Genomic DNA, 26,814 nt, shown 5'->3' on the forward strand with positions numbered 1-26,814 from the left:
AAGAGAGAGAGAGGGGGGTGTAGGGGAAGAGAGAGAGAGGGGGGGGTGTAGGGGAAGAGAGAGAGAGGGGGGGTGTAGGGGAAGAGAGAGAGAGGGGGGGTGTAGGGGAAGAGAGAGAGGGGGGGTGTAGGGGAAGAGAGAGAGGGGGGTGTAGGGGAAGAGAAGGGGGGGTGTGGGGGAAGAGAGAGGGGGGGTGGGGGAAGAGAGGGGGGTGTAGGGGAAGAGAAAAGGGGGGGTTTGGGGGAAGAGAGAGAGGGGGGTTTGGGGGAAGAGAGAGAGGGGGGTGTGGGGGAAGAGAGAGAGAGGGGGGGTGTGGGGGAAGAGAGAGGGGGGGTGTAGGGAAAGAGAGAGGGAGTGTGGGGTGGGGGGCAAGAGGGGGGTGGGGGGCAAGAGGGGGGTGGGGGGCATGAGGGGTGGGGGGTGGGTGACAGTGGTAGGTAAATGGTAAAGAGGAAACGGGAGAGGGTGGAGTGATGGTGGGAGTGATGGGTAAGAAATGGAGAGAGAGAGGGTAGAAAGACGAGGCTGGGAAGAGATGAAGAACAATCCGGATGTTGTGGCAATAAATGAGCTGTGTTTGCTCCCCCTTTTAGTGTTGCAGTTGAGCGCTCCTGATTGCTCAACATCCCTGACGTTTTGCTGCAGTGTTTGACTGAATTGTAAAATGATCTGGAATGTTCTCATAATGTCATCATTGAATGTCAGCAACAAACTGGAAGGAAGGAAGAAGCATCAAAGTTTAGTTTAAGTCCTTTTTTATGTCACAAGTAGGCTTACTTTAACACTGCAATGAAGTTATTGTGAAAATCCCCGAGTCGCCACACTCCGGCGCCTGTTCGGATATACTGAGGGAGACTTTAGCATGCCCAGTGCATTCCTAACCAGTATGTCTTTCGGACTGTGGGAGGAAACCGGAGCACCTGGAGGAAACCCACGCAGACATGGGGAAAACGTGCAAACTCCACACAGGCAGTGACCCAAGGCCGGGAATTGAACCCAGGTCCCTGGCGCAGTGCTGTGCTGCCATGTGGGTGACCAGCTCCCTCCCCACCAAGTTTGGGCAGTACTTCAAGAGAAATCGATCTGGAGGTGGTGGTCTGGCACTTAACCTTTGACTTTCAGCTGGGCCCAGGCCTGCCCAACCTTCGCCCTGCTTATCGCTTCCCTGCTTATCGCTCTTCTCCCAAGCCTTTGCTTGTTTTCCTGTGGGTGAGAGAGCAGCACTCTGTAAACAAAAGAGCAGCCAATTACCTTCACAATACTCACTGCTCGTCCAATCAGAGATTGACCTTCCCCCGTACTTGCTGCTGATAGACCTGGTAACTTATCGGAGAATCAGTCTGATTATGCACAAAAATGCTGCAAGATCTTTTGTAATTTGAAGAGTGAGTCCACGGACCACGCACAGAGGCTTCAGGGGGCATGTTGTGGTCCAAAGGCTGGGGTCCGGACTGCTCTTAGCTGTCTCCATCAAATACAAATTGGCTGAGTGACAGGTTACCTAGAATGTAGTGGCTAATGGATGCTTTTGGGCTGGAGGATGGTTGTAGTGGAAGTGAGGGATATTGGTGGTGGTTAAGAAGGCATGTGGAATCATTTATTAACAAGGTGTAGGACATAAGAGCAGAGTTAAGCTGGTACTATAGAAAACATTAATTAGGCCACAACTGTGTGCAGCTTGGGCCACGTTACATAAAGGATGTAATTGCATTAGTGAGGGTATAGAGTAAATTTACAGTGATGTTGCCAGGACTGGAAAATTGCAGCAATGCAGAAGGATAGGCTGGGGTTGTCCTCCTTGGAACAGAGGAGGCTGAGGGGAGATTTGATTGAGATGCACAAAATTGTGAGAAGCCCGGATAGAGTTGGTTTCATGGAATAGAATCCCCACAGTGCAGAAGGAGGCTATTTGGCCCATCGAGTCTGCACCAACCACAATCTCCCCCAGGCCCTATCCCCATAACCCCACATATTTACCCTGCTAATCCTTCTAACCTATGCATCCCGGGACACTAAGGGGCAATTTAGCATGGCCAATCTCCCTAACCCGCACACCTTTGGACTGTGGGAGGAAACCGGAGCACCCGGAGGAAACCCACGCAGACACGGGGACAATGTGCAAACTCCACACAGACAGTGACCCAAGCCGAGAATCGAACCTGGGTCGCTGGAGCTGCGAGGCAGCAATGTTAACCACTATACCACCGTGCCGCATGTGATGGGAAGGGGCTATTTACTTTATCAGAGAGGTCAGTGACTAGAGGGCAGTGGCGTAATGGTATTGTCGCTTTACTAGAGACACAGGGTAATGCTCTGGGGACCTGGGATCGAATCCCATCATGGCAGATGGTGGAATTTTAAAACTCAAATTTTAAAAATCTGGAATTAAAAGTCTGATGATGACCATGAAACCATTTGTTGTAAAACAAATCTGGTTTACTAATGTCCTTAAGGGAAGGACACCACCACCTGAAGATTCCCCTCCGTCACTCACCATCCTGACTTGGGAATATATCGCCATTCCTGCACTGTCACTGGGTCAAAATCCTGGAACTTCCTCCCTAACAGCACAGTGCATGTACCTACACCACATGTGTAGCGGTTCAAGAAGGCAGTTCACCACCACCTTCTGAAGAGCAACTAGGAATGGGCAATAAATGCTGGCCTAGCCAGCGATGCCCATGTCCCGTAAATGAATTTTTAAAAATTTAAAATGATTGGAAGGAAGATTAGAGGGGAGATGAGAAAAATCTTTTTCACCCAGTGGTGTTGAAATGGTAGTGGAAAAAGAAGCCCTCACTCATTGAAAAGGTGCCTGGGTGTGCACACATCAAGTGCTGTAACCAGCAGGGCAGCAGACTAAATGCTGCAAAGTGAGTTTAGGCTGGGTGGCTCGTTTATTTTGGCCGGCACATCACAATGGGCCAAGTGGTCTCTTTCAATGCTGTAACCTTTGTATGATTCTATGATCTTGGTGTACAATTTCAAACTTTGCAGATAATACCAAAGTTGGAGACATTGTGAACTGTCAGGAGGACAGTGTAGAACTTTGAAAGGATGTAGACAAGTTGGTGTCAGAAGGCATTGGACAGAGAGAAGAAAAGATTCATGAGAATGGTTCCCAGGATGAGGAACTTCAGTTATGGAGATGGAACTGTTTTCCTTGGAAAAATCTGAGAGGAGATTTGATCGAGGTGTTCAAAACCATGAGGGGTCTGGGTGGAGTAGATAGAGAGAAACTGTTTTCATTGTGAAAGGATTAACAATGAGAGAAAAATGTAAAACAACATTGGCAAAAAGGGAAAAGTGACAGGGAAGAAAATCTTTTTGAAGAAATGAATAGTTCCGGTCTAGAATGCACTGCCTGAGAGTATGGTCCAATCGAAGCATTCACCTGAAAAGGAAGAACATGCAGGGTTATGGAGAGAAGGCAGGTAAATTACTCACTCAGAGCTGGGACACACACGATGGGCTGAATGGCCACCCTCTTTGCCATTTCAATTCTGTGAAACACTCCCATGGTTGTTGCAGCACGGGTTAGAGTAGAGCTCCATAAAGCTTTGTTTTCTCTGCCCTGTCAAACGCTCCCAGGGCAGGTCCAGCACAGGTTAGATAGAGTAAAGCTCTCTCTACACTGTCCCCATCAAACACTCCCAGGACACGTATAGCACAGGGTTAGATACAGACTAAAGCTCCCTCTGCACCGTCTTCATCAAACACTCCCAGGACAGGGACAGCATAGGGTTAGATGCAGAGTAAGCTCCCTCTACACTGCCTCCATCAGACACTCCCAGGACAGTACAGCACGGGGTTAGATACAGAGTAAAGCTCCCTCTCCACTGTCTCCATCAGATACTCCCAGGACAGGTACAGCACGGGGTTAGTACAGAGTAAAGCTCCCTCTACACTGTCCCCATCAAACACTCCCAAGACAGGTACAGCACGGGGTTAGATACAGAGTAAAGCCACATTGATCAGGATTTGCAGGCTGTACTGCAGTAATTAAGTCTGGTAGGTTGGGATTTGATATTGAAGCACTTCCTTCTGATCTCCATTTATACTCCAGCCTTCCTTTCTAGAATGGTTGGACCTACCATGGCAAGAATGGGGTAGATCCCGCCCATTGTAGTTTCCTAACATCGGGGAAGTGGCAGCATCATTTCAGCAGTCATGTGAACCTTTGTCCTTGCTGTTTCCCCATCATAGCAATGCCCTCCACCTAAACCTATGAGGTATGTTGCTTAAACGGACAGAAGCCAGGGCCTTGTTAGAGTTCAGGTGAGATTTACTAGAATGTTACCAAGGATGGGGACCTCAGTTCTTTGAAGAAACTGGAGAGATTGGCGATATTGTCCTGGCAACAAAAGAGTGTTTAATATAATCTTGCTAATTACAAGGAGTTTTGTTTGAGTAAATAGGAAGAAATTGCTCCTACTGGCTGGACAATCAGTAACCAGACAAGACAATAAAGATAATTGGCAAAAAAACAGATGAAATATTTTTTTGATGCAGTGAGTTGTGAACTGGAATGTCATAGTTGAAAAAGAAGTGGAAGCAGATTCAGTTTTAACTTTCAAAAGGGAATTGGATCAATTCTCGGGAACAATTGCAGGGTTTATGAGCAAGGACAGGAGGAATGAAGCTAATTGGATAATTTGCAGAGAGCTGACATTGGCATGGTGTTCTGAATTGGCTGCTGTGCTGTATGATTCTGTAACAAAATTGGAATTGTGCTTGGAATAGCTTTTTTGTGAAGTATTAGGAAAACCTCACTGGACCCTCACGCATGCCTTCATTCCCTCTAGATTTAACTATTCTAACACACTCCTGGCTGGTTTCCCACATTCTCCCTTCTTTAAAATTAGGTTATCCAAAACTCAATTGCCAGTGTCTTCACTCAGCAAGTCCCGTTCCCCTGTCAAACTGGTGTTTGTGGGTGTTTCCAGCCTTGTCTAAAAATGGGATTGACATTCAAATTTCTCACATCTCCCCTGAAGGCACTGGCTGGGGTCAGAGAACCAGACCCAGGGGCACTGGCTTGGGAAGTGACTGGTTCTCTTGTGATTCTTGCTAATGAATGTCACAGGGACATTGAACCCTGATTATTCCAACCTTGGCTGCATCCAATATCTCCACCCCATCCAGACACTCACATCACATCACTGCACCGCGATTGTGACCCTGAATCCTGATTGAGTGTTTTCGTGCTCCTTGAGGGTACTGAAGTCAACATTCTAGAATCCCGAACCACTTATTCCAGCTAGTGAGTTCAGGCGGCACACGCCAGGTTGTACCCAGGAGCTGGTCTTTGCTGCTTCATTCCCCAAACTAGGCCACACACAGCTGAACCATTGGTGGTTCAAAGAACAGTATGGCCCAGGAACAGGTCCTTCTTCGGCCCACCAAGTCTGTGCCGACACAGATGCCCCTCTAATCTAATATTTTCTTGCTTCTATGTGGTCCATATCCCTCTATTCCCTGTCTATTCATGTATCTATCCAGATGCCTCTTGAAGGTTGTTATAGAATCTGCTTCCACTACCACCTCCGGCAGCGCAATCCAGGCATTCACCACCCTCTGGGTGAAAAACTTGCCCCTTACATCTTTAAACTTTTCCCCTCTCTCAATCTATGCCCCTGAGATTTTGACCCTGGGAAAAAGACACTGACTATCCACTCTATCCAAGGCTGTCATAATCATAGAATCCTACAGTGCAGAAAGAGGCCATTCGGCCCATCGACTCTATACCAACCACAATCCCACCCAGGCCCTATCCACATATCCCTACATATTTACCCACTAACCCCTCTAACCTATGCATCCCGGGACACTAAGGGGCAATTTAGAATGGCCAATCAACCTAGCCCGCACATCTTTGGACTAATCTTGTAAACCTCTATCAGGTCCCCCCTCATCCTCCGACACGCCGATGAAAACAATCCAAGTTTGTTGAACCTTTCTTCATAGTCCATATCCTCCAAACCAGGCAACATCCTGGTAAATCTCTTCTGCACCCTTTCCAATGCATCAACATCCTTCCGGTAGTGTGGTGACCAGAATTGTACACAATACTCCAAATGCAGCCTAACCAAAGTCTTATACAGCTGCAACATGATTTTCCATTTCCTATACTCAACGCCCTGACTGATGAAAGCCAGCATGCCATATGCCTTCTTGACCACCTTGTCCACATGAGTTGCTGCCTTCTGTGGGCCTAGATCCCTCTGTATGCTAATATTTCTAAGGGTTCTACCATTTACTGTATACTTTCCTTCTGCAATACCTCACATTTGTCCGGGTTAAATTCCATCTGCCATCTTTCGGCCCAGGTCTCCAGCCAATTTATATCCTGCTGTATCCTCTGATAATCCTCACTGTCCGCTAGTCCCCCAATTTTTGTATCATCTACAAATTTGCTAATCAGACTACCTACATTTTCCTCCGAATCATTTATATATTACAAACGACAGAGACCCCAGACCTCCAGTTAGAAAAGTACCCTTCCACTGCTACTCGCTTTCTATGCCCAAGCCAGTTTTGTATCCATCTTACCAGCTCACCTCGGATCCCATATGTCTTCGTCTTCTGTATCAGCCTGCCATGAGGAACCTTATTGAAGGCTTTGCTGAAGTCCATGTATACAACATCCACTGCCCTGCCCTGGTCAATGTTTCTTGTAATTTCCTCAAAGAACTCAATCAAGTTTGTGAGACACGACTTTCCCTTCACAAAACCATGCTGCCTATCGCTAATAAGCCTATTCTGTTCCAGATGTGAGTATATCCTGTCCCTAAGAATCTTCTCCAATAATTTCCCACCACTGATGTAAGGCTCACGGGCCTGTAATTTCCCGATTGTCTCTTCTGCCCTTCTTAAACAGAGGAACAATGTTAGCTACTCTCCAATCCTCTGGTACCTCGCCCATGGCTAAAGAGGATACAAAGAATTTGGCCAAGGCTTCAGCAATTTCTTCCCTTGCCTCTCTCAGTATTCTGGGATAGACCCTATCTGGCCCTGGGGACTTGTCCTCCATAAAGTTTTTCAAAACCTCCAATACCTCCTTTCTTTTTATCTCAACATGTCCTAGAATGTCAGCATCCTCCTTTCTACCCTCACCATCCACCACATCCTTTTCCTTTGTGAATACTGATGCAAAGTACTCGTTAAGGACCTCACCCACCTCTTCTGGCTCCAGACAAAAATTCCCTCCGCTGTCATTGAGTGGAACTACCCTTTCCTTAGTTACCCACTTCCTCCTTGAATACGCATAAAAAGCCTTTGGATTCTCCTTAATCCTGCTTGCCAAAGACATTTCATGGCCTCCTTTTTGCCCTCTTAAGTCCCAGTTTAAGCTCTTTCCTGCTATCTTTGTATTCCTCAAAAGCCTTATTCATTTTTAATTTCCTGAAATGTATGTATGCCTCCTTCTTCTTTTCACTAAACTCACAATCTCTCTTGTTATCCAGGGTTCCCGAATCTTGCCATTTTTATCCTTCATTTTTACAGGGACATACTTGTCTTGTCCTGAATTGTTAACAACTGACTTTAAAAGACTCCCATGTATTGGATGTGGATTTACCCTCAAACAGCAGCCCCTCCCCAGTCTACATACCCTAACTCCTACCCAATACTGTCATAGTTAGCCTTGATGTGGAGATGCTGGCGATGGACTGGGGTAAACACAGTAAGAAGTCTCACAACACCAGGTTAAAGTCCAACAGGTTTATTTGGTAGCAAACGGCACTAGCTTTCGGAGCGTGCTGCTCCTTCGTCAGGTGGAGTGGGAGATCTGCTCACAGACAGGGCATACAGAGACACAAACTCAATTTACAGAATAATGATCAGAATGCGAGTCTTTACAGCTAATCAAGTCTTAAAGGTACAGACAATGTGAGCGGAGAGAGCATTAAGCACAGGTTAAAGAGATGTGTATTGTCTCCAGTCAGCACAGCTAGTGAGATTTTGCAAGTCCAGGCCAGTTGTGGGGGTTACAGATAGTGTGACATGAACCCAAGATCCCGGTTGAGGCCGTCCTCGTGTGCGGAACCTGGCTATCAGTCTCTGCTCAGCGACTCTGCGCTGTCGTGTCGTGAAGGCCGCCTTGGAGAATGTTTACCCGAAGATCAGAGGCTGAATGCCCATGACCGCTGTAGTGCTCCCTAACAGGAAGAGAACAGTCTTGCCTGGTGATTGTCGATCGGTGTTCATTCATCCGTTATCGTAGCGTCTGCATGGTTTCCCCAATGTACCATACCTCGGGACATCCTTTCCTGCAGCGTATCAGGTAGACAACGTTGGCCGAGTTGCAAGAGTATGTACCGTGTACCTGGTGGATGGTGTTCTCACGTGAGATGATGGCATCCGTGTCGATGATCCGGCACGTCTTGCAGAGGTTGCTGTGGCAGGGTTGTGTGGTGTCGTGGTCACTGTTCTCCTGAAGGCTGGGTAGTTTGCTGCGGACAATGGTCTGTTTGAGGTTGTCCAACTTAGCCTTCCCCAGTTTAGTACTTTCACTCTGGGACTACTATCCTTTTCTACAAGTATCTTGAAACTTATAGAATTGTGATCACTGTTCCCAAAATGGTCCCCCACTGAGATATCAATCACCTGTCCGGGCTCGTTTCCCAAAACCAGGTTTAAGATAGTCCCTTCCCGAGTTCTATCTACATATTGCCTCAAGAAGCACTCTTGGACATGCTGAACAACCCTGCCCAAGCCCCTGGCATTAAAGGAATCCCAGTCTATGTTGGGGAAGTAAAATCGCCCATCACAACAACCCTGTTGTTTTTACATCTTCCCATAATCTGCTGACATATCAGTTCCTCCACTTCACGCTGGCCGTTGGGAAGTCTGTAGTACAACCCCAACAGAGTGACTGCACTGTTCCTGTTCGAGTTCTACCCATATGGCTTCACTGCATGATCCCACCAAGGTGTCCTCCCTCTGTATAGCTGTGACATTCTCCCTAATCAGTAAAGCAACTCCCCCACCTCTTTTGTCACCCCCTCTATCTTGCCTGACACATCTAAATCCTGGAATACGAAGTTGGCAGTCCTGCCCTTTCATCCAAATCTCCGTAATTGCCACAACATCATAGTTCCATGTAGTAATCCAAGCTCATCCGCCTTACCTGTCATGCTCCTTGCGTTAAAGCGAACAGACTTCAGACCATCTGTCCTGTCACGTTTTGTACACTCCCCCTGTGCTTTATTTCTCTCAGCCTGACTGGACCTTCTCTGGATATACCAGCTTGCTTTGAAGCTGCAACATATTTAACAAAGTATTGGGCGCTATAGAGCTTTTACTTTTTACAGAATAATATATTTGGCAACTCGTTGTTTTATACAGAATTTACAAACTGATGCATCATTAACACAAATCCTTCTCCAACAGTTGGAAGTGTTCCATCTCCTTCTACAAGTATGGGGAGCTCAGTGCAGTCATTTAGGCCACTGTTCAATGACTATGGACCACCCTCGATGGGTTATTTGCAGGTACAGTAAAATATATATTTGCATCACGTCAGGTGCAGTTGTACAATGGTTAGTGTAATGGACTATCAACCAATTGGCCATAGGTTCAAATCCCAGATAGTGTCACTGATTTGATTAAATAGTGTTTTGTGGGCTGTCAACACAAGGAGTGACCATAACGTTTACTACATTGGAATGAGAATCTGACTGATTCACTAAGCCCCTTTCCTCTTTTGCTTTCACATAACACTTGGTGGTCCACAGTATGTGGATCATTCTTAATTCCCTCTAGAATGGTCTGATGAAGAGTGATCCACACTCTGACTGAAGGCTCGTGGTCTTTGGGCAGAAATGTTTCTGAAGCTCACACTGCAGTGACCTGAACAAGCCAGGCACTCGCTGAGGGTTGAGTAGCAGCCTCAAACCAGGCTTTAAGGCTCAGCCAGGCTGGCTGCATCGAGTTAACGTTTCCACTCCAATATGCCTCCTCTTTGGAACCTGTAGCGAGGTTTGCAGATAAAGATTTTTGTGTAATAGTTGGATCTTCTCTCAGAATCCACACTTTATTTTCCTGCAGCTTTGACGTCAACTGACTCAGCAGATATCACATGACTGGTTTCAGTGTGAAAATGAACGGGGTTGATAATCTAATCTGTACTTTTAAAAAAGCTGCTGAATCCTGCATTCCTTACCTTGTGTTGAATTCTTTTATCAATTATCCGTATAAAATATTATATTCACTTACTCAACATCTGTTCACATTATTCATTTCATTGTTATTTATACCTTTCAAAGATTATCTAACACTCATTTTAACCCAAACACTTCTTCAATTTAATAATATTTAGCTATCCCCTTTATCAGCAGTCCTGATTCTGTGTTATCTTGATCTCCCTGTTGACCATTACTCATGTTTCAGTGTATCTGCCACATTTGCTTCCTACACAGACTATCTGGTCAGGCTGACAGCTTTCAATATCACTTCCTCTTATGCCACTGATTCTAATTTCATAGCTAGGGTCAGGCTTGCCATTGCTGCTTCTAACTTCAAACATGGGAACGGAGGTGTCCATTCTCTATAAGCCACTCTGTCAGATCATGGCTGATCTGTATCTTAATTCCAATTATCCGCCTTAGTTCCTTAAACCTTAATACCCTTTCTGTAAGATATAGGAGTAGAATTAGGCCATTTGGCCCATCGAATCTGCTCCACCATTCGATCATGGCTGATATGTTTCTCAACCCCATTCTCCCCCTTTTCACTGCAACCTTTGATCCCCATGCCAGTCAAGAACCTATCTATCTCTGCCTTAAAGACACTTAATGACCTGGCTTCCACAGCCTTCTGTGGTAATAAATTCCACAGATTCACCATCCGCTGGCTGAAGAAATTCCTCCTCACCTCGGTTCTAAAGGGCTGTCCCAATACTCTGAGGCTGTGCCCTCAGATCATAGTCTCCTACTAATGGAGACATCTTGCCCATGTCCACTCTATCCAGGTCTTTCAGTATTCTGTAAGTTTCAGTGAGATCCACCTGGCTCTTTTAAACTCCATCGAGTACAGACCCGGATCTATCTATTTTCTCTATCTACCGATCTCGGTTTGAATTGTTCGATTAACCCTCAGTTTTGAGAGAGGGCTCCATATTTCCACAACTGATTGTGAGAAGAAATGCTTCCTGACACCAGCCTGAATGTTTTAACTCGCCTTTGAAGGTTGTGGCCCCATTTTGCTTCATGAACTTAAATCCCCTAACTCTCTGCTGCTACTGTCCTAAATTACATAAAGTCCTAACCGCCCATCACCCTTGTCACTGATCTCCGTTGGCTCCTAAATTTTAAAATTATTACCTTTTTTAAAATAATGATCCTTCCATGACTCCATCTTCCTCCAGCTCTACAACCCTCTGAGATATTTGTGCTCCTTCAATTCTGACCACTGGCTCATCCTGATTTGAATCACGCTACTGATCGTGTAGGACTGAGATGAGGAGAACCTTCTTTGTTCAAAACGTTGTGAAACTTCGGAATGCTCAACCCAGAGGGTTGTGATGCTCCATCTTTTTTAAAATTATTAGTCACAAGTAGGCTGACATTAACACTGCAATGAAGTTACTATGAAAATCCCCAAGTCACCACATTCCGGCATCTGTTCAGGCACACTGAGGGAGAATTTAGTATGGTCAACGCGCCCAACCAGCATGTCTTTCAGACTGTGGGAGGAAACCCATGCAGACACAGGGAGAACGTGCAGACTCCGCACAGACAGCAACCCAAACCGGGAATTGAACCCAGGTCCCTGGCGCTGTGAGGCAGCAGTGCTAACCACTGTGTGGGTGGGATTGACAGATTTTTAAGCCTCATGAGGAATCAAAGGATATGGGGAGCAAGTGGGAAAGTGGAATTTTTTGTTTTTTATTCGTTCGTGGGACATGAGCGTCATGAGCTGGCCAGCATTTATTGCCCATTCCTAGTTGCCCTTGGATGGGCAGTTGAGAGTGAACCACATTGCTGTGGATCTGGAGTCACGTGTAAGCCAGACCGGGTAAGAACGGCTGATTTCCTTCCTTAAAGGACATTAGTGAACCAGATGGGTTTTTCTGACAATGGTTTCATGGTCATCAGTAGATCCTTAATTCCAGATTTTTTTATTGAATTAAATTCCAACATCTGTCGTGACAGATGTTGGAACATTAGCTGAGTTTCTGGATTAATAGTCAAGTGATATTACCACTAGACCATCGCCTCCCCATTTTAATTGAGACCGATCAGCCTTGATTGTATCGAATCGTGGAGCAGGCTTGACTGACCAGCCTACTGCTGTTTCTTACGTTATTAGTGTTAGTGTCTGTACTTTGGCTGCTGAACTCCTAGGCTCTGAAGTTTCTTCCCCAAACTTACCTCTACAATCAAGCTTTTGGTCATCTGTCTTATTACCTCCTCATGTGCTCATGCTTTGTTTGAGGCTCCTATGAAGTTCCTTGCTATGTTTTACAACATTAAAGATGCCATATAAATGTTGGTGGCACAGTGGTTAGCACTGCTGCCTCACAGCGCCAGAGACCCGGGTTCAATTCCATCCTTGGGTCACTGTCTGTGCAGAGTCCACACGTTCTCCCCATGTCTGCGTGGGTTTCCTCCAGGTGCTCCAGTTTCCTCCCACACTCCAAAGATGTGCAGGTTAGGTTGATTGGCTGTGGTAATTTTCCCCTTTATGTCAGGGACTAGAAGGGTAAATATGTGGGGTTATGGGGATAGGACCTGGGTGGGATTGTTGTCGGTGCAGGCGTGATGGGCCAAATGGTCTCCATCTGCACTGTAGGGATTCTCTCTCTCTGTCAAATGCCCAGCACTGAACACTGTGCTCCAGATATGTATAGTCACTGTTTTATGTAACTGTAACATAATTTTCAGCCTTTTTTTTTCCTTAAGATAAAGGCTGATGTTACATTTTTACATTTTTTTCTATTTGTCCACGAGTTTTAGTGATTTTTGTACTCAGACCCATAGATTTGTTGCCGGCAAGTTTTTAAAAACTTTTTAAACTTTCTCCCTCCAAAACATGAAAATATATTTTTAAATAGGTCATCTACACAATTAATTTGTCACAAACCATACACTAGAACTAAATAATGCTTCCACAATGCGGGAGTGCTCAGAACAATGAATCTTCTATTATTTTCTCTTGGGAGTTAGCTCCCAGCCGAAATAAAATTGCCGTTAAGAATTCAATCTAAATGATTGCGGGCGGCACGGTAGCACAGTGGTCAGCACTGCTGCTTCACAGCTCCAGGGACCTGGGTTCGATTCCCGGCTCGGGTCACTGTCCGTGTGGAGTTTGCACATTCTCCTCGTGTCTGCGTGGGTTTCCTCCGGGTGCTCCGGTTTCCTCCCACGGTCCAAAGATGTGCGGGTGAGGTTGATTGGCCATGCTAAAAATTGCCCCTTAGTGTCCTGAGATGCGTAGGTTAGAGAGAGGGATTAGTGGGTAAAATATGTAGGGATATGGGGGTAGGGCCTGGGGGGGATTGTGGTCGGTGCAGACTCGATGGGCCGAATGGCCTCTTTCTGCACTGTAGGGTTTCTATGATTTACTTCAGGATATGATTTATCTATAAATTAAGAGAGGCAATGCTGAAGGAGTTATTTTGGGCACTGCATGTGTTGAGTGTCTATCTGAAGTCATTAACAACCATAAATTTGGAAAAGAGTTTCTTTAAATGTAAGCAGATATAAAAATTACATTTAATTTGTGGAAAGAAATGTTTAACCTTTTAGGACGGTCTTGCAGGTCGTGAACAAAATTTGATGATGTCGCAGGTCCAACCTTTGTTCCACATATTTTACAGACAGTAGTATTTGTGACCAAGCTTTCATAAACGTTATGACTTGTGGTGATGACACGATTGCTTGCGAGAGCTCTGAAATGAGTTATACATAAAACAATGACTAAAGTAACCTCAGCGTTTCAACATTTACTGCGATTAGTACATAGACTACATCTAACACTCTCAGTTTTGCTTGTGTGCTGATGGTCTCCCTGTCCTGGCTTGTGGCTACATGGAGGGGGTCAGATTGGAGATGGCCATGCTGGCAGGAACTGGGCCGTTGTGCTTTATTAAATTCACCATGTAGAATTCTGCCCTCCACCTCTGTTTTCACTAACGCCAGGAAACAGCCCTCTCCTCGCGTGAATTAAAGGAGGGAGTGGGGAGTCTGCCGCTTTGGCTGACTCTGATTAATAAGCAGCTCGGGTCAGTCGCTGCCTTGGACCTGGAGATTCAGCCTCAAAACCGCCAATCCGTGGTGGAAATGTGTGGGATTGTGCAGGAGAACAAAGCCTGTGCTGGGTTACATACACTGGTTTGCGATTCTGAATCGGAAAGCTTTTTCAAAGAGCTAGTTCAGATACACTGAGCCTCATAACCATCTTGTGTACAAAATCAACTTGTATTTTTTTTATTTGTCACTGCTACTGAATACACTGAACTTTGTGTTGATTGTGTATTTCTGGGCTTGTTACTCTTTCTTTTTTGTCTCTCAGGGATTGAGCAGTGGTCAGGCGCCACAGAGTAAATATGCGGAGCTGCTTGCTATAATTGAAGAACTGGGGAAAGACATACGACCAACATACGCTGGCAGTAAAAGTGCAATGGAACGTCTAAAACGTGGTATGTAACAGATCAACACTGTTTGTGCTTTCTTAGTGTTTGTAATTGAATGCTTCACTGTTTGATTTAGCAAGTGCTAAAGTGAGTGATTGCTTGATATTTGTTTAGTAGGTTATAGAATATCCCACTTTTAAGCTTGGGATGTAGCTGGTCCACGGTGGTGTGGTTGGTTACTGGCCTAATAATTCGGGGAGCAGCAGCATGAGAATCTGGTGCCAGTAAAAGTAGCCACAAAGCTTTGGATTATTGTAAAAACCCAACTAGTCCACCACCACCTCAAAACTTGCATTTGTATTGCACCTTAATATAATGAAACATCCCATCCCAAGGCGCTTCACAGAGAATATTACAATATTAGATAGGACAGGTGAAAACTTGGTCTTTTGGATGGATTTTAAGGGTTGTCTTGAAGGAGGAAAGCAAGTTGGCGAGGCTTAGGAAGGGAATTCCACATTGACACCAATGGTGGAACAATTAGAATCTGAAATACTTAGAGACAGAATTAGATGAGCAGGAAAAAAAACCTTGGCGGCTTGTGGGCCTGAAGGAGATCGGGGAAGGGGGCGAGGCCATAGATTTAAAAACAGTTTCTCTCAGGGAAAGGAAATTTGTCTTCCTTTCCCCGCCCAGGCTCTCATTGACTCTAATTCTGCCATGATTGATCGTTAATTGCCACAAGAAGTGGTTAGCCCATCCCACCATCAGTGATTCAAAGAGCAGTGTCCTCAGGGCAAGTAGGGATGGGCAATAAATGCCAGGCTTGTTAGCAACATCCTTGATAGATTAAGATGTTTTTATTTCTTTCATTGGATGTGGGCGTCCCTGACAAGTCTAGCGTTTCCTGCCATCCCTAATTTCACTTGGACTGGGAGGGCTGTTACCAGTCAGCCACATTGCTGTGGGTTTTGAATTCACATGTAGGTCACACCAAGGAAGGATGGCGGATTTCCTTCACTTAAGACTATTTCCTTCACTTCAAAGACTATTTCCTCGGGTGGATAGAGCTATTACAAAGGGGAATAACTATAGGGTTCATGGTGGGAGATATAGGAAGGATATCAGAGGTAGGTTCTTTACGCAGAGAGTGGTTGGGGTGTGGAATGGACTGCCTGCAGTGATAGTGGAATCAGACACTTTAGGAACATTTAAGCAGTTATTGGATAGGCACATGGAGCACACCAGGATGATAGGGAGTGGGATAGCTTGATCTTGGTTTCAGATAAAGCTCGGCACAACATCGTGGGCCGAAGGGCCTGTTCTGTGCTGTACTGTTCTATGTTCTTAAGGACATTTGTGAACCAGATGGTTTTGGTGTCGCTAGTTTCATCATTACCTTTCAATTCCAGATGTATGAAATAATTCAATTAATTAATAATTTAACTCCATTTAATTGAGTTTAAATTGAATCACACCACCTGACATGGGATTGGAACTCCTGTCCCCGTCCCTGAGCTTCTGGATTACCAGCCCAGTGATGTTACCACTACCTTTCCATCTCCCCCTATGATGTTGTTTAGAGACAGGCTAGCTAATCCAGTTCCTTTTTTACTGCTCTCTCCAAGATCTTGAACACTTTTGTTCATGTTATTAACTTGGTGTCAGTAATCCCTCCTGTTTCATAATTCTTTGCTTCAGAAATTCTCCCCCTTCATACTTCTCAAACTAGTCGCAGTGCTGTGTACTCTTATCAATTTGCGGAGTCAGTGGAAATAAGTTTTTGCTGAGTACCCCATCACACTTTTATCATTTTGATTATTTCAGGAATGTCGAGCATTCTATCTAATATGTTAACTGAGAGGTGCTGTGTTGATTACTGCCACTTTGTGGTATGATGCAGTACAAGATTCTGGGTGAATTCGGAGTTGGCTGGTTTCAGCCAGGGTGCTATAGTTGGGGTGCTCCAATTGTCTGAGCATTGGGTCAGAATGATTTGAAATAATTGCCTCTTCTGAAAATTATCTTGTTTGGAGATCAGTTGGGGTTCAATTTTGATGCCATTGTTCCCGTGGATTATCTCTCTAAACTGACACATGAACCTCTTTGCCTTGGATGAGTTGAGTTGGCTGGAAACTTTCAGTGACTCCATTATATGTTGGAAGAAAAGGAGGGAGGCAAGAATGGGTAATGGCTGCTGTTTTAATCCTTTGTGCCAGTTGCTTCAGTTCCAGGAACTCTGAAATTGGTTACATATTTATGTCATAAAAGCAAAATACTGAGAGTCTGAAACTGCAAAATCCAAAATAAAAAATAAGTTGCTGGAAATACTCAGTAGGTGTGACGGGATCTGTGGAGAGAGAAATAGAGTTCGCAAATTGAATATGACTTCTTCAGAACTGAATATGTAATTGCTTTCCCTTTTCATCTTCTAGGAATTATTCATGCTCGAGGTTTAGTGAGGGAATGCCTGGCCGAAACGGAACGCAATGCAAGATCATAGCTTTAGCACCTTCTGAAATTATAATAAACTTTCAAGAAGATTTTGAGTAGTTTATTTCTACAGAAGAAAAGTGCTACTTCTTTTGTAACATTGTTTTTGATCACACTGATTTTTGTAAGTTTAAGTATTGTCAACTTTGCATTTGAGCCATAACAAAAAGGTGATGTAAAAGATTTTTCACCGCGGAGGATACTTGAACAAAATGTTGGGTTCTTCATCCAACTTCTGATTTTTCAAAGCCTACAATAGATCGATTGTTGCAAAGGTCAAGTTGTTTATTTAATAAAAAAAGCAAACAGCCTGTCAGAAACAATCTGGCCCTTTATTCTGTTGAACCTTGCCAGGCCAATATTAAAAGTTTTGAATTTATTCGAAGCAGAATACAGGGATGTAATTAGAAAAAATATTTTTGCACTTGGGAGACCAAACTGGAGGAATGGATTTGCCTGGAACTTTGCAGAACAAGACTTAGTTTCCTCTGAATTATAATTTATGTTTTGCCATTGTACAGAAGGTAAATGAGCATCTTTGTATTGATTTCTTCTTATAATAAAGCTTATTTTCATTACCTGTTTGTCGTCTGCTTCTGAATGTTAAAAACTGAAGATCTCCTATTTGTGACAGTCTGTGGTCACCCACCATCAACAACTTGTGTCTCACTATTGACAAGAAACTGAACTGGACCAGCCACACATAATACTGCAGCTACAAGGCCAGGTCTGAAGCTGGGTATTTGGCAGGGAATGACTCGCCTCACTCCCCAAAACCTGTTCATCTATGAGGTAGAAGTCGGATGCGATGGAATTTTGACTTGTCTGGATGAATACAACTCCAACAAAATTTCAACGCCATCCAGGACTATAAAATCCATTTGATTGGCGCCCATTCACTTCACCGGCACATCAGCTGCAGCATCATCTGTACAAAATGCACCGCAGTAACCCATCAATGCTTCTCAAACAGCACTTTCCAAGCCCATGGACTCTACCACCGAGAAGGGCAGAGGAACACTTTGCAAGTTCTCCAAGTTGACTTGAAAATATGTCACAGTGCCTTCATTATTGCTGGATCCAAATCCTGGAATTCACTCCATAACCACAATGTGGGAATAATCTAATTAATCCCATTCCTTTGCTGTTTTGCCATAGCTTTACAAATCTTTAATCGAATCATAGATATTATTCTGCCAATGCTGGCCCTTTGACAGCGCAACCCTGTTTTTTCCCTGTGACCCTGTAAGTCCCTGATCCACAAGTCCGTGTTCCACTCTCGTAACATTATTTATGGAATCAGCTTCCAGCACCTTTTCCAGTAGAACATTCCAGATCCCAACAACTCTGAAAATAATTATCCAGTCTCTCCATATAACACAGTCCCACATTCCTGATACCATTCCAGTAAATTTCCTTTGCACCCTTTCCAAGGCCTAGACATCCTGCCTAAAGTGCAGTGCCCAGAAGGGAACTGTAATGTTGTCATTTATCTCAAGAGGCTTGGAATACAAAAGCAGGGATGTACTTCTGAGGCTTTATAAAGCACTGGTTAGGCCCCATTTGGAGTACTGTGAGCAATTTTGGGCCCCACACCTCAGGAAGGACATACTGGCACTGGAGCGGGTCCAGCGGAGATTCACACGGATGATCCCAGGAATGGTAGGCCTGACATACGATGAACGTCTGAGGATCGTGGGATTATATTCATTGGAGTTTAGGAGGTTGAGGGGAGATCTGATAGAGACTTACAAGATAATGAACGGCTTAGATAGGATGGACGTAGGGAAGTTGTTTACATTAGCAGGGGAGACTAGGACGCGGGGGCACAGCCTTAGAATAAAAGGGAGTCACTTTAGAACAGAGATGAGGAGAAATTTCTTCAGCCAGAGAGTGGTAGGTCTGTGGAACTCATTGCCACAGAGGGCTGTGGAGGCCGAGACGTTGAGCGTCTTCAAGACAGAAATTGATAAATTCTTGATTTCTCGAGGAATTAAGGGCTATGGGGAGAGAGCGGGTAAATGGAGTTGAAATCAACCATGATTGAATGGTGGAGTGGACTCGATGGGCCGAATGGCCTTACTTCCGCTCCTATTTCTTATGGTCTTATAGTCCAAATAACTAGTGATTATTTATAAAGATTTAACTTTCTACTTTTTGTACACTTCCATGTCCTGGGTAGTTATTTGCACAGAAACTTGTCAGTTGCTGCAGCTTGAGTTGTGGGTTTCGGAATTGGGGCAGTAGCTGGCACTTACAGCTGATGCTGTGCTGCAGCCATGAGTTTGAGAGCTACTCAATAGCATGTTTATACGTGTACTCGCCTCAGTTTAAGAGTGTGCAGGGGGAGTGGGAATGGGTGACCACCAGACAGTCAGAAAGAAACAGGCAGGAAGTGCTAGAGTTCCCTGAGGCATCCAGTTCTCTAACCAGTATTCAGTTTTGAATATTGTTGAGAGTGATCTTAAGTTTGGAAGTGCAGCCAGAGTCAAGTCCCCATGCCAGCATGTTTAGCTCAACTGTACATAGAGATTCATGGAAGGCTGGAAGAGTAATAGTGATAGGTGAATTGACAGGAAAATAGACATTTCTGTGGTCACAGACATAAATCCAGGTTGGTGTGTTGCCTCTTTGGTGCCAGGGTCAAGGATATGCTGAGTGGCTGTGGAGCACCTTGAGGGGAGAGGGTGAACAGCCAGCACTTGTGGTTCACATTCAGACCAATGAGATAGCTAGAAAGAGGGCAGTGGTCCTGCAGTCAGAAATTGGGAGGCTGGGTAGAAAAGTGGCAGTCAGGACCTCAAAAGTAGTCTCCATTTTACTCCCAGTACCTAGCGCAAGTGAGTATAGAAATAGGAGGAAGAGATAACTGTGTGGCTGGAAAGATGGTGCAGGAGGGAGGGCTTTAGATTCTTGGGATATTGGGATCAGCTCTGGGGGAGATGGAGCCTGTACAGACCGGACAGGTTAAACTTAAACAGAGCTGGGGTTCAGTTCTTCACGGGCTGTTTTGCGAGTCTGTATGGAAGGGTTTTAACTAACTTGGCAGGGTTATGGGAATGGGGAGATAATATCAGAGGGATACCAAGGTGCACAATACTGGAAAAGATAGCACTCGTAAATTAATAGGGGGTCAGCGTAAGAGAAAGCAAAGTCTAAATCAGATTATTATGCATGAACGTGAATGCACAGTCTATGTTAAATAAGATTGGTGAGTTGAAGGTGCAGATTTCCATGTGGAAATAGATGTGACTATAAGGGAGATCAGGCTTAAAGAAAGACAGGACTGGTATTAAATATTCATGTATACAAGGTGTTCAGGAAATGGGGAGGGTTGGTAATATTGATTCAGGAGAGTGATGTGGTGCTGGAGAAACGACATCCCGGGGGGTCAAGGACAGAATCTATTTGGCAAGAATTGAGGAATAAAAGTGAAATTATATTGCTTGGTGTAATCTGTAGGCCACCAATGAATGAGAAGGAGCGAGTATGGATATAGATGTATACACACACACACACGCACATATATATATACAATAGATTAGAGAGGCATCTGTGTTGGCACAGACTTGGTGGGCCGAAGGGCCTGTTCCTGTGCTGTACTGTTCTTTGAATAGAGGAATAAATTTGCAAGGAAATTAGAGAGGCATGCAAGAATTAAAGTAGTTATAATGGGGAATTTGATTATCCGAATATAAACTGGGATAGTCGCAGTGAGCAGCAAGAGTTGCTCAAGAAAGTTTTCTACAGCAGTACATTTCCAGTCCAATGAGGGACTGCTGGACTTGGGACTGAGGTGGGCCAAGTAGATCAAGTTTCTGTAGGAAACAGTGATCATTGTATCATAAGGTTTAGGTTGACTATGGAAAAGAACAAAGAAGAATCCAAAGTAAGATGAATTAACTGGGAGAAAGCTAACTTCAATGGGGTAAGAATGGATCTGGGCCAAAATAATTGGAGTCAAAGATTGGCAGAAAAAACAATAGCTGGACAATGGACAACCTTCAAAGAAGAGAGAATTCAGGCACGGTCATGGTATACTCCCTTGGAAGGAAAAGGCAGGGCAAACAAATCCAGAACTCCCTGGATGACAAAAAAGATAGAAATTAAGCCAAAGAAGAAAAAGTGTGCTTATGATAGATGTTGGGTAGGAAATACCATTGAGAACCAGGCTGAATATAGAAGGTTCAGAGGGGAGGTGAAAAAGCAAATAAAAGAAGCAAAGAAGGAATATGAAAAGAAACTGACAGCTAACATAAAAAGGAATCCCAAAGTCTTCCATGAAATATAAATATTAAAAGGAGGAATGGACCATATAGGCAGCAGAAAGGAGATTAATGCATGGAGGCAGGAGACATAGCTAAGGTATTAAATTCATATTTTGCATCTGTCTTTACTAAGGTAGAAGATGTTATTCAGGCCACAGTGAAGGAGAAGGAAATTCAGAAGGTAACTAGAAGGGTTTACCATTGATAAGGAGGCCGTATTAGACTGGCCGTCCCTACTTAAAGCTGAAAGGGAACCAGGACCCGATGAGATGCTTCCAAGTATACTGAGGAAAATGGAATCGGATATTTGCAGAGGCACTGGTCATAATTTTTCAATCTTCCTTAGACTCAGGGATGGTGCCAGAGGACTGGAGAATTGCAGACATTGCATTCTTATCCAACAAAGGGTGTAAAGATTGTTGCGATCCCAGTTGATGTTACTACTGGACAGGAAGGGCGCAGAATGAAGCCCTGGCTCCAAAGACCATAACTTTTACTTCTTTCGAAATTGTGGATGCACAGAGTCATAGGACTGCCAATTAGCTTTTAACACCAAAAGAAATTATTAAACATGAAAACTTTGACTACACACAATCCTCTCCACTCCTACTGATCTTCACAAATGTTCAGAGATTTAAAGAATGACGCAAGTTACAAAATCGATATAGTGCAATAAATTTTTCAGTATATGCACAGTCCCTGGCTAACTAGTCAGATACACCCTACTCTGAAACCAAGTGGCAGGTGACACTCAATGGGTTTTCTGGAGATTTCTCCTCAAATTCTGCCCAGATGACAATTACACAGTGAACGAACTGATAACACTGGACTCTGTCTTCCACCAAACTCCACTCTTGAACAGACAAGAATCTTGTTTGAAATAATGCTTTTCCTCAGCTTTTTTCAGTGAGGATCCACCTCCAGGTTTTCCAACTCTCTTTTGAGTGTTCTTTTGTCTTGAATAGGCAAGAACTTTCAAACTTTCACACCAACACTCAGGGACCCAGCTACCAATTGCTTCAACTTTTTACTTCACAGGCTGTAGTAAGATATCACCAGCCCTAAGAGTGCTGCAGATGTCATTGGCTTTTCACTAACTAACTCCACCAGGTCTGACTTTAACTTTAATGAACCGTGCCCTGTTCCAATGGCAGTTCCTCATTGTTCATTTTTACTTCAATCTTCCTGAAAACTTCTCTTCATTTTCTAGCTTCTCGAACTAATTGTCCTTTAGCTCCTGGACTTGCTTTCTTGCTCCATTGTATGGTGTTCCTGCTTCTAGCAGGGCTCTGAAAGCTACCATCTCTTTCACTGCTAAGCTCCAACTGTCATGAAATCAGTTAAAACAAAATTCAAAAGCCTTCCTACACTAAAGGTGCCCTGTTTGCTACACAATTAATTTGATTGAGTTTTTTGAAAAGGTAACTTTTGATGAGGGTAGTGCAGTTGAACTGGTTTACATGGGCTTCAGTGAGGCCTTTGACAAAGTCACACAGGCTGGTCCAAAAGGTAGAGCCCATGGGATCCAAGGTAAGTTGGCAAATTGGATCCAAAATTGTCTTGTTAATAGGAGGCAAAGGGTAATGGTGGAGGGTTGCTTTTGTGACTGGAAGCCTGTGACCAGCGATGTACCACAGGGATCGGTGTGGAGACCCTTGCTGTTTGTTACATACATCAACAACTTGGATGTGAATAAAGGAAGTATAATTCATACTTTTGCAGATGACACGAAAATTGGTTGTGTTGTTGATAATGAAGAGAATAGTCTGAGGCTGCAGACTGATATTGATCAGCTGGTAAGTTGGGCAGAGCAATGGCAGATAGAACTTAATCCTGATAAAAGTGAGGTGATGTATTTTGAGAGGTCTAATAAGGGTAGGATATACACAATGAATGGCCGGTCCCCACGGAGTATTGAGGAACAAAGGGACCTTGGTGTACAAGTCCATAACTCCCTGAAGTGGCAGCACAGGTAGATAGGATAGAAATCATAGAAAGAAATCATAGAAATCCTACAGTGCAGAAGGAGGCCATTTGGCCCATCAAGTCTGCGCCGACCACAATCCCACCCAGGCCCTACCCCCACATATTTACCTGCTAATCCCTCTAACCTACGCATCTCAGGACACTAAGGGGCAATTTTTAACCTGGCCAATCAACCTAACCCGCACATCTTTGGACTGTGGGAGGAAACCGGAGCACCCGGAGGAAACCCACGTAGACACGAGGAGAATGTGCAAACTCCACACAGACAGTGACCCGAGCCGGGAATCGAACCCTGGACCCTGGAGCTGTGAAGCAGTAGTGCTAACCACTGTGCTACCGTGTGTGTGTGTGGGGAGGGGTGTGTGTGTGTGTGTGGGGAGGGGTGTGTGTGTGTGTGGGAAGGGGTGTGTGTGGGGAGGGGTGTGTGTGTGTGTGGGGTAGTGAAGAAGGGTAGTGAAGAAGGCCTATGGAATGCTTGCCTTCATTAGCTGGGGCATAGAATATCCTCGATGGGATTGTTGTTGGTGCAAACTCGATGGACTGGATGGCCTCCTTCTGTACTGTAGGCATTCTATGATTCTAAGAAAATCCTCCTCATCTCAATCCTAAATGACCTGTCCCTTATTCTGAGAGTGTGCCATCTGGTTCTGAACTCACCAGCCAAGGAAAACATCCTATCTACATCTACCCTGTGCAGCCCTGTAAGAATTATGTGAGTTTCAATGAGATTCCCCCACATTCTTCTAAATTCTAGAGTTGCAGTCCCAGTTTCCTCAACCTTTCTTTATAAGACACTCCTGCCATCCCAGGAATCATTCTGGTGAACCTACGTTGTATTCCCTCCATGGCAAGTATGTCCTTCTTAGATAAGGAGACCAAAACTGTACACAAGATTCCAAGTGCAGTCTCACCATGGCTCCATACAATTGCAGCAGCGAACCTGCAATGGTGTACTCAATCCTATTGTGATGGAGGCCAACATACCATTTGCCTTCCTCATTGTTTGCTGCATCTGCTTGCTAGCTTTTGGTGACTTGTGACAAAGGTCCCTTTGGACATCAACACTTCCCAACATCTTATCATTTAAGAAGGATTCTGGGCGGGATTTTCCAGCCGTGCTCGCCCTAAAACTGGAAAATCCCGTCCGAGAACAACAGACCTTTCCATGGTCAGCCCCTTGCCCGCTCCAATTCCCATGGCGGGTGGAACGGGAATATTCGTCCCTGTCTTTCCATTTTTTCTACCAAGATGGATAACAATACTTATTCACATTATATTCCACCTGCCATGTTCTTGCCCATTCACTTACCCTATCCAAGTTCCCTTGAAGCCTCTTTGCAACCTCCTCACAACTTAGATTCCCACCTAAGTTTGTGTCATCAACAAATTTGTAAATGTTACATTTGGCCCCCACATCCAAATCATTGATATAGATTGTGAACAGCTGTGGCCCCAGCATTGATCCTTGCGATACCCCATTAGTAAACAGCCTGTCATCCTGAGAATGACCCATTTATTCCTACTCTCTGTTCTCTGTCCGTTAACCAATTCTCAATCCATACAGTATATTACTCCCCAATCCCATGTACACTAATTTTATTTACTAACCTACTGTGTGGAACCTTATCAAAAGCCTCCTGAAAATCCAAATACCCCACATCCACTGGTCCTCCTTTATCTACGCTACAGGTAACATCCTCAAAAAACTCCAACAGGTTCATCAAACATGATTTCCAGTTCATAAATCCATGTTGATTCTGTTCAATCATATCATAATTTTCCAAAGTGTCTAGTTATCATCCTTTACAGTAGATTCTAACATTTTCCCTCCTACTGATGTCAAGCTTACTGATTTGTAGTTCTCCATTTTCTCTCTCCCTTCCTTCTTAAATAGTGGGGGGAAGGTGGGGCACGATGGCACAGTGGTTAGCATTGCTGCCTCACAGCACCAGGGACACAGGTTAGATTCCCGGCTTGGGTCACTGTCTGTGCGGAGTCTGCATGTTCTCCGTGTCCTCCGTTTCCTCCGGGTGCTCCGGTTTCCTCCCACAGTCCGAAAGGCGTGCTGGTTAGGTGCATTGGCCATGCTAAATTCTCCCTCAGTGTACTCAAACAGGCGCCAGAGTGTGGCAACTAGGGGATTTTCACAGTAACTTCATTGCAGTCTTAATGTAAGCCTACTTGTGATAATAAATAAATAAGTATTTTCACAAGCCCCTTGGTTTGCTCGTGTTTCTGGGAGATTTTCTGTATCTTCCTCCATGAAGACAGACACAGATTAATTTCGTTTTGCCACAATTTCCCTATTCTCCATAATGAATTCTCCTGTCTCTGCCGGTTATGGACTCTTATTTGTCCTTGCAAATCTTTTCTTTTTCACATACCTAAAGAAGCTTTTATAGTCCGTTCTTATGTTTCTCATTAGCTTACATTCATATTCTCTTTTCCCCTTTCTTTATCATTCCTTGGTCCCTCTTTGCTGGATTCCAAATTCCTCCCAATCCTCCTGCTTACCACTTTTTCTGGAAACATTATAAGCCACTTGCTTTGATATGATACAATATACAACTTATTTTGTTAGCCACAGTTGGAATCACCTTTCCTGTTGGTATTCAGTGTCTTGACCTAGAGTGTGGTAGGGCAAACCCAGGGAGCGTGGGCTGCAGCACGAGAGGGAGGAATGGAAAAGGTTAAACACAGTAAGAAGTTTAACAACACCAGGTTAAAGTCCAACAGGTTTATTTGACAGCAAAAGCCACACAAGCTTTTGGAGCCCCAAGCCCCTTCACCTGAAGAAGGGGCTAAGGGCTCCGAAAGCTTGTGTGGCTTTTGCTGTCAAATAAACCTGTTGGACTTTAACCTGGTGTTGTTAAACTTCTTACTGTGTTTACCCCAGTCCAACGCCGGCATCTCCACAAACGTTAAACAGCCAGCATTGCAGTATCCACACTCACTGCAGGCAGACAGGACACAATACAAATAACTATATCCAGATGGCACTAAAATAGTCACACCCCAGATGGTATTGCTCCAAGGTTACAACAACCATGAGAATTGACATCAATTATCAAGGCTCCGAAAGGTCTAGAGGAACAAATGTACCTCTGAAAACTTAATCAAATATCCAGGAGATGGGATAATTAACACCCCATTGAAATCAGTTTGACAGACGCAATGCTTTGATATTGTAAACAGGTAGACAGGAGATGTACAGAAAACAAAAATTAAAAACTAAAGCACACAAGACAATGGAACCATATAATATAATCAAAAACAGAACTGTAACAATTCAAAGTAACAATATGATGACCTGATGTAAATGTGATGCTTTGTAATGTAAAGAAAGGGGTATAAGAATCTGTAAAAGCCAATGCTCAGTTGAGTAGCTCAGAAGCAAGCTGTAGTTACAGCCACAAGTTCTGCCCTCCCTCATGCATGTTGAATAAAACCATTTTTGTTGAAGTTCTACACAGTCTCAGAAGACACAGT

The 26,814-nt window shown here is 44.3% G+C and overlaps 1 protein-coding gene across 1 annotated transcript in view; it reads left to right on the forward strand.

Annotated features, from left to right (window-relative positions):
- The window catches only part of cdk2ap1 (cyclin dependent kinase 2 associated protein 1), an 18,002-nt gene extending 351 nt beyond the window's left edge, over positions 1 to 17,651 (forward strand). Inside the window, exons 2-4 of the mRNA XM_078227131.1 lie at positions 9,394 to 9,494; positions 14,518 to 14,644; positions 17,014 to 17,651. Coding sequence (XP_078083257.1) covers positions 9,394 to 9,494; positions 14,518 to 14,644; positions 17,014 to 17,081 — 296 coding nt within the window. The 3' untranslated portion in view covers positions 17,082 to 17,651. The remainder of the gene's footprint in view (positions 1 to 9,393; positions 9,495 to 14,517; positions 14,645 to 17,013) is intronic.
- Positions 17,652 to 26,814: the final 9,163 nt, after the last annotated feature.

The sequence above is a fragment of the Mustelus asterias genome, chromosome 13 (assembly GCF_964213995.1).
Source record: "Mustelus asterias chromosome 13, sMusAst1.hap1.1, whole genome shotgun sequence".
NCBI classification, from domain to species: Eukaryota; Metazoa; Chordata; class Chondrichthyes; order Carcharhiniformes; family Triakidae; genus Mustelus; species Mustelus asterias.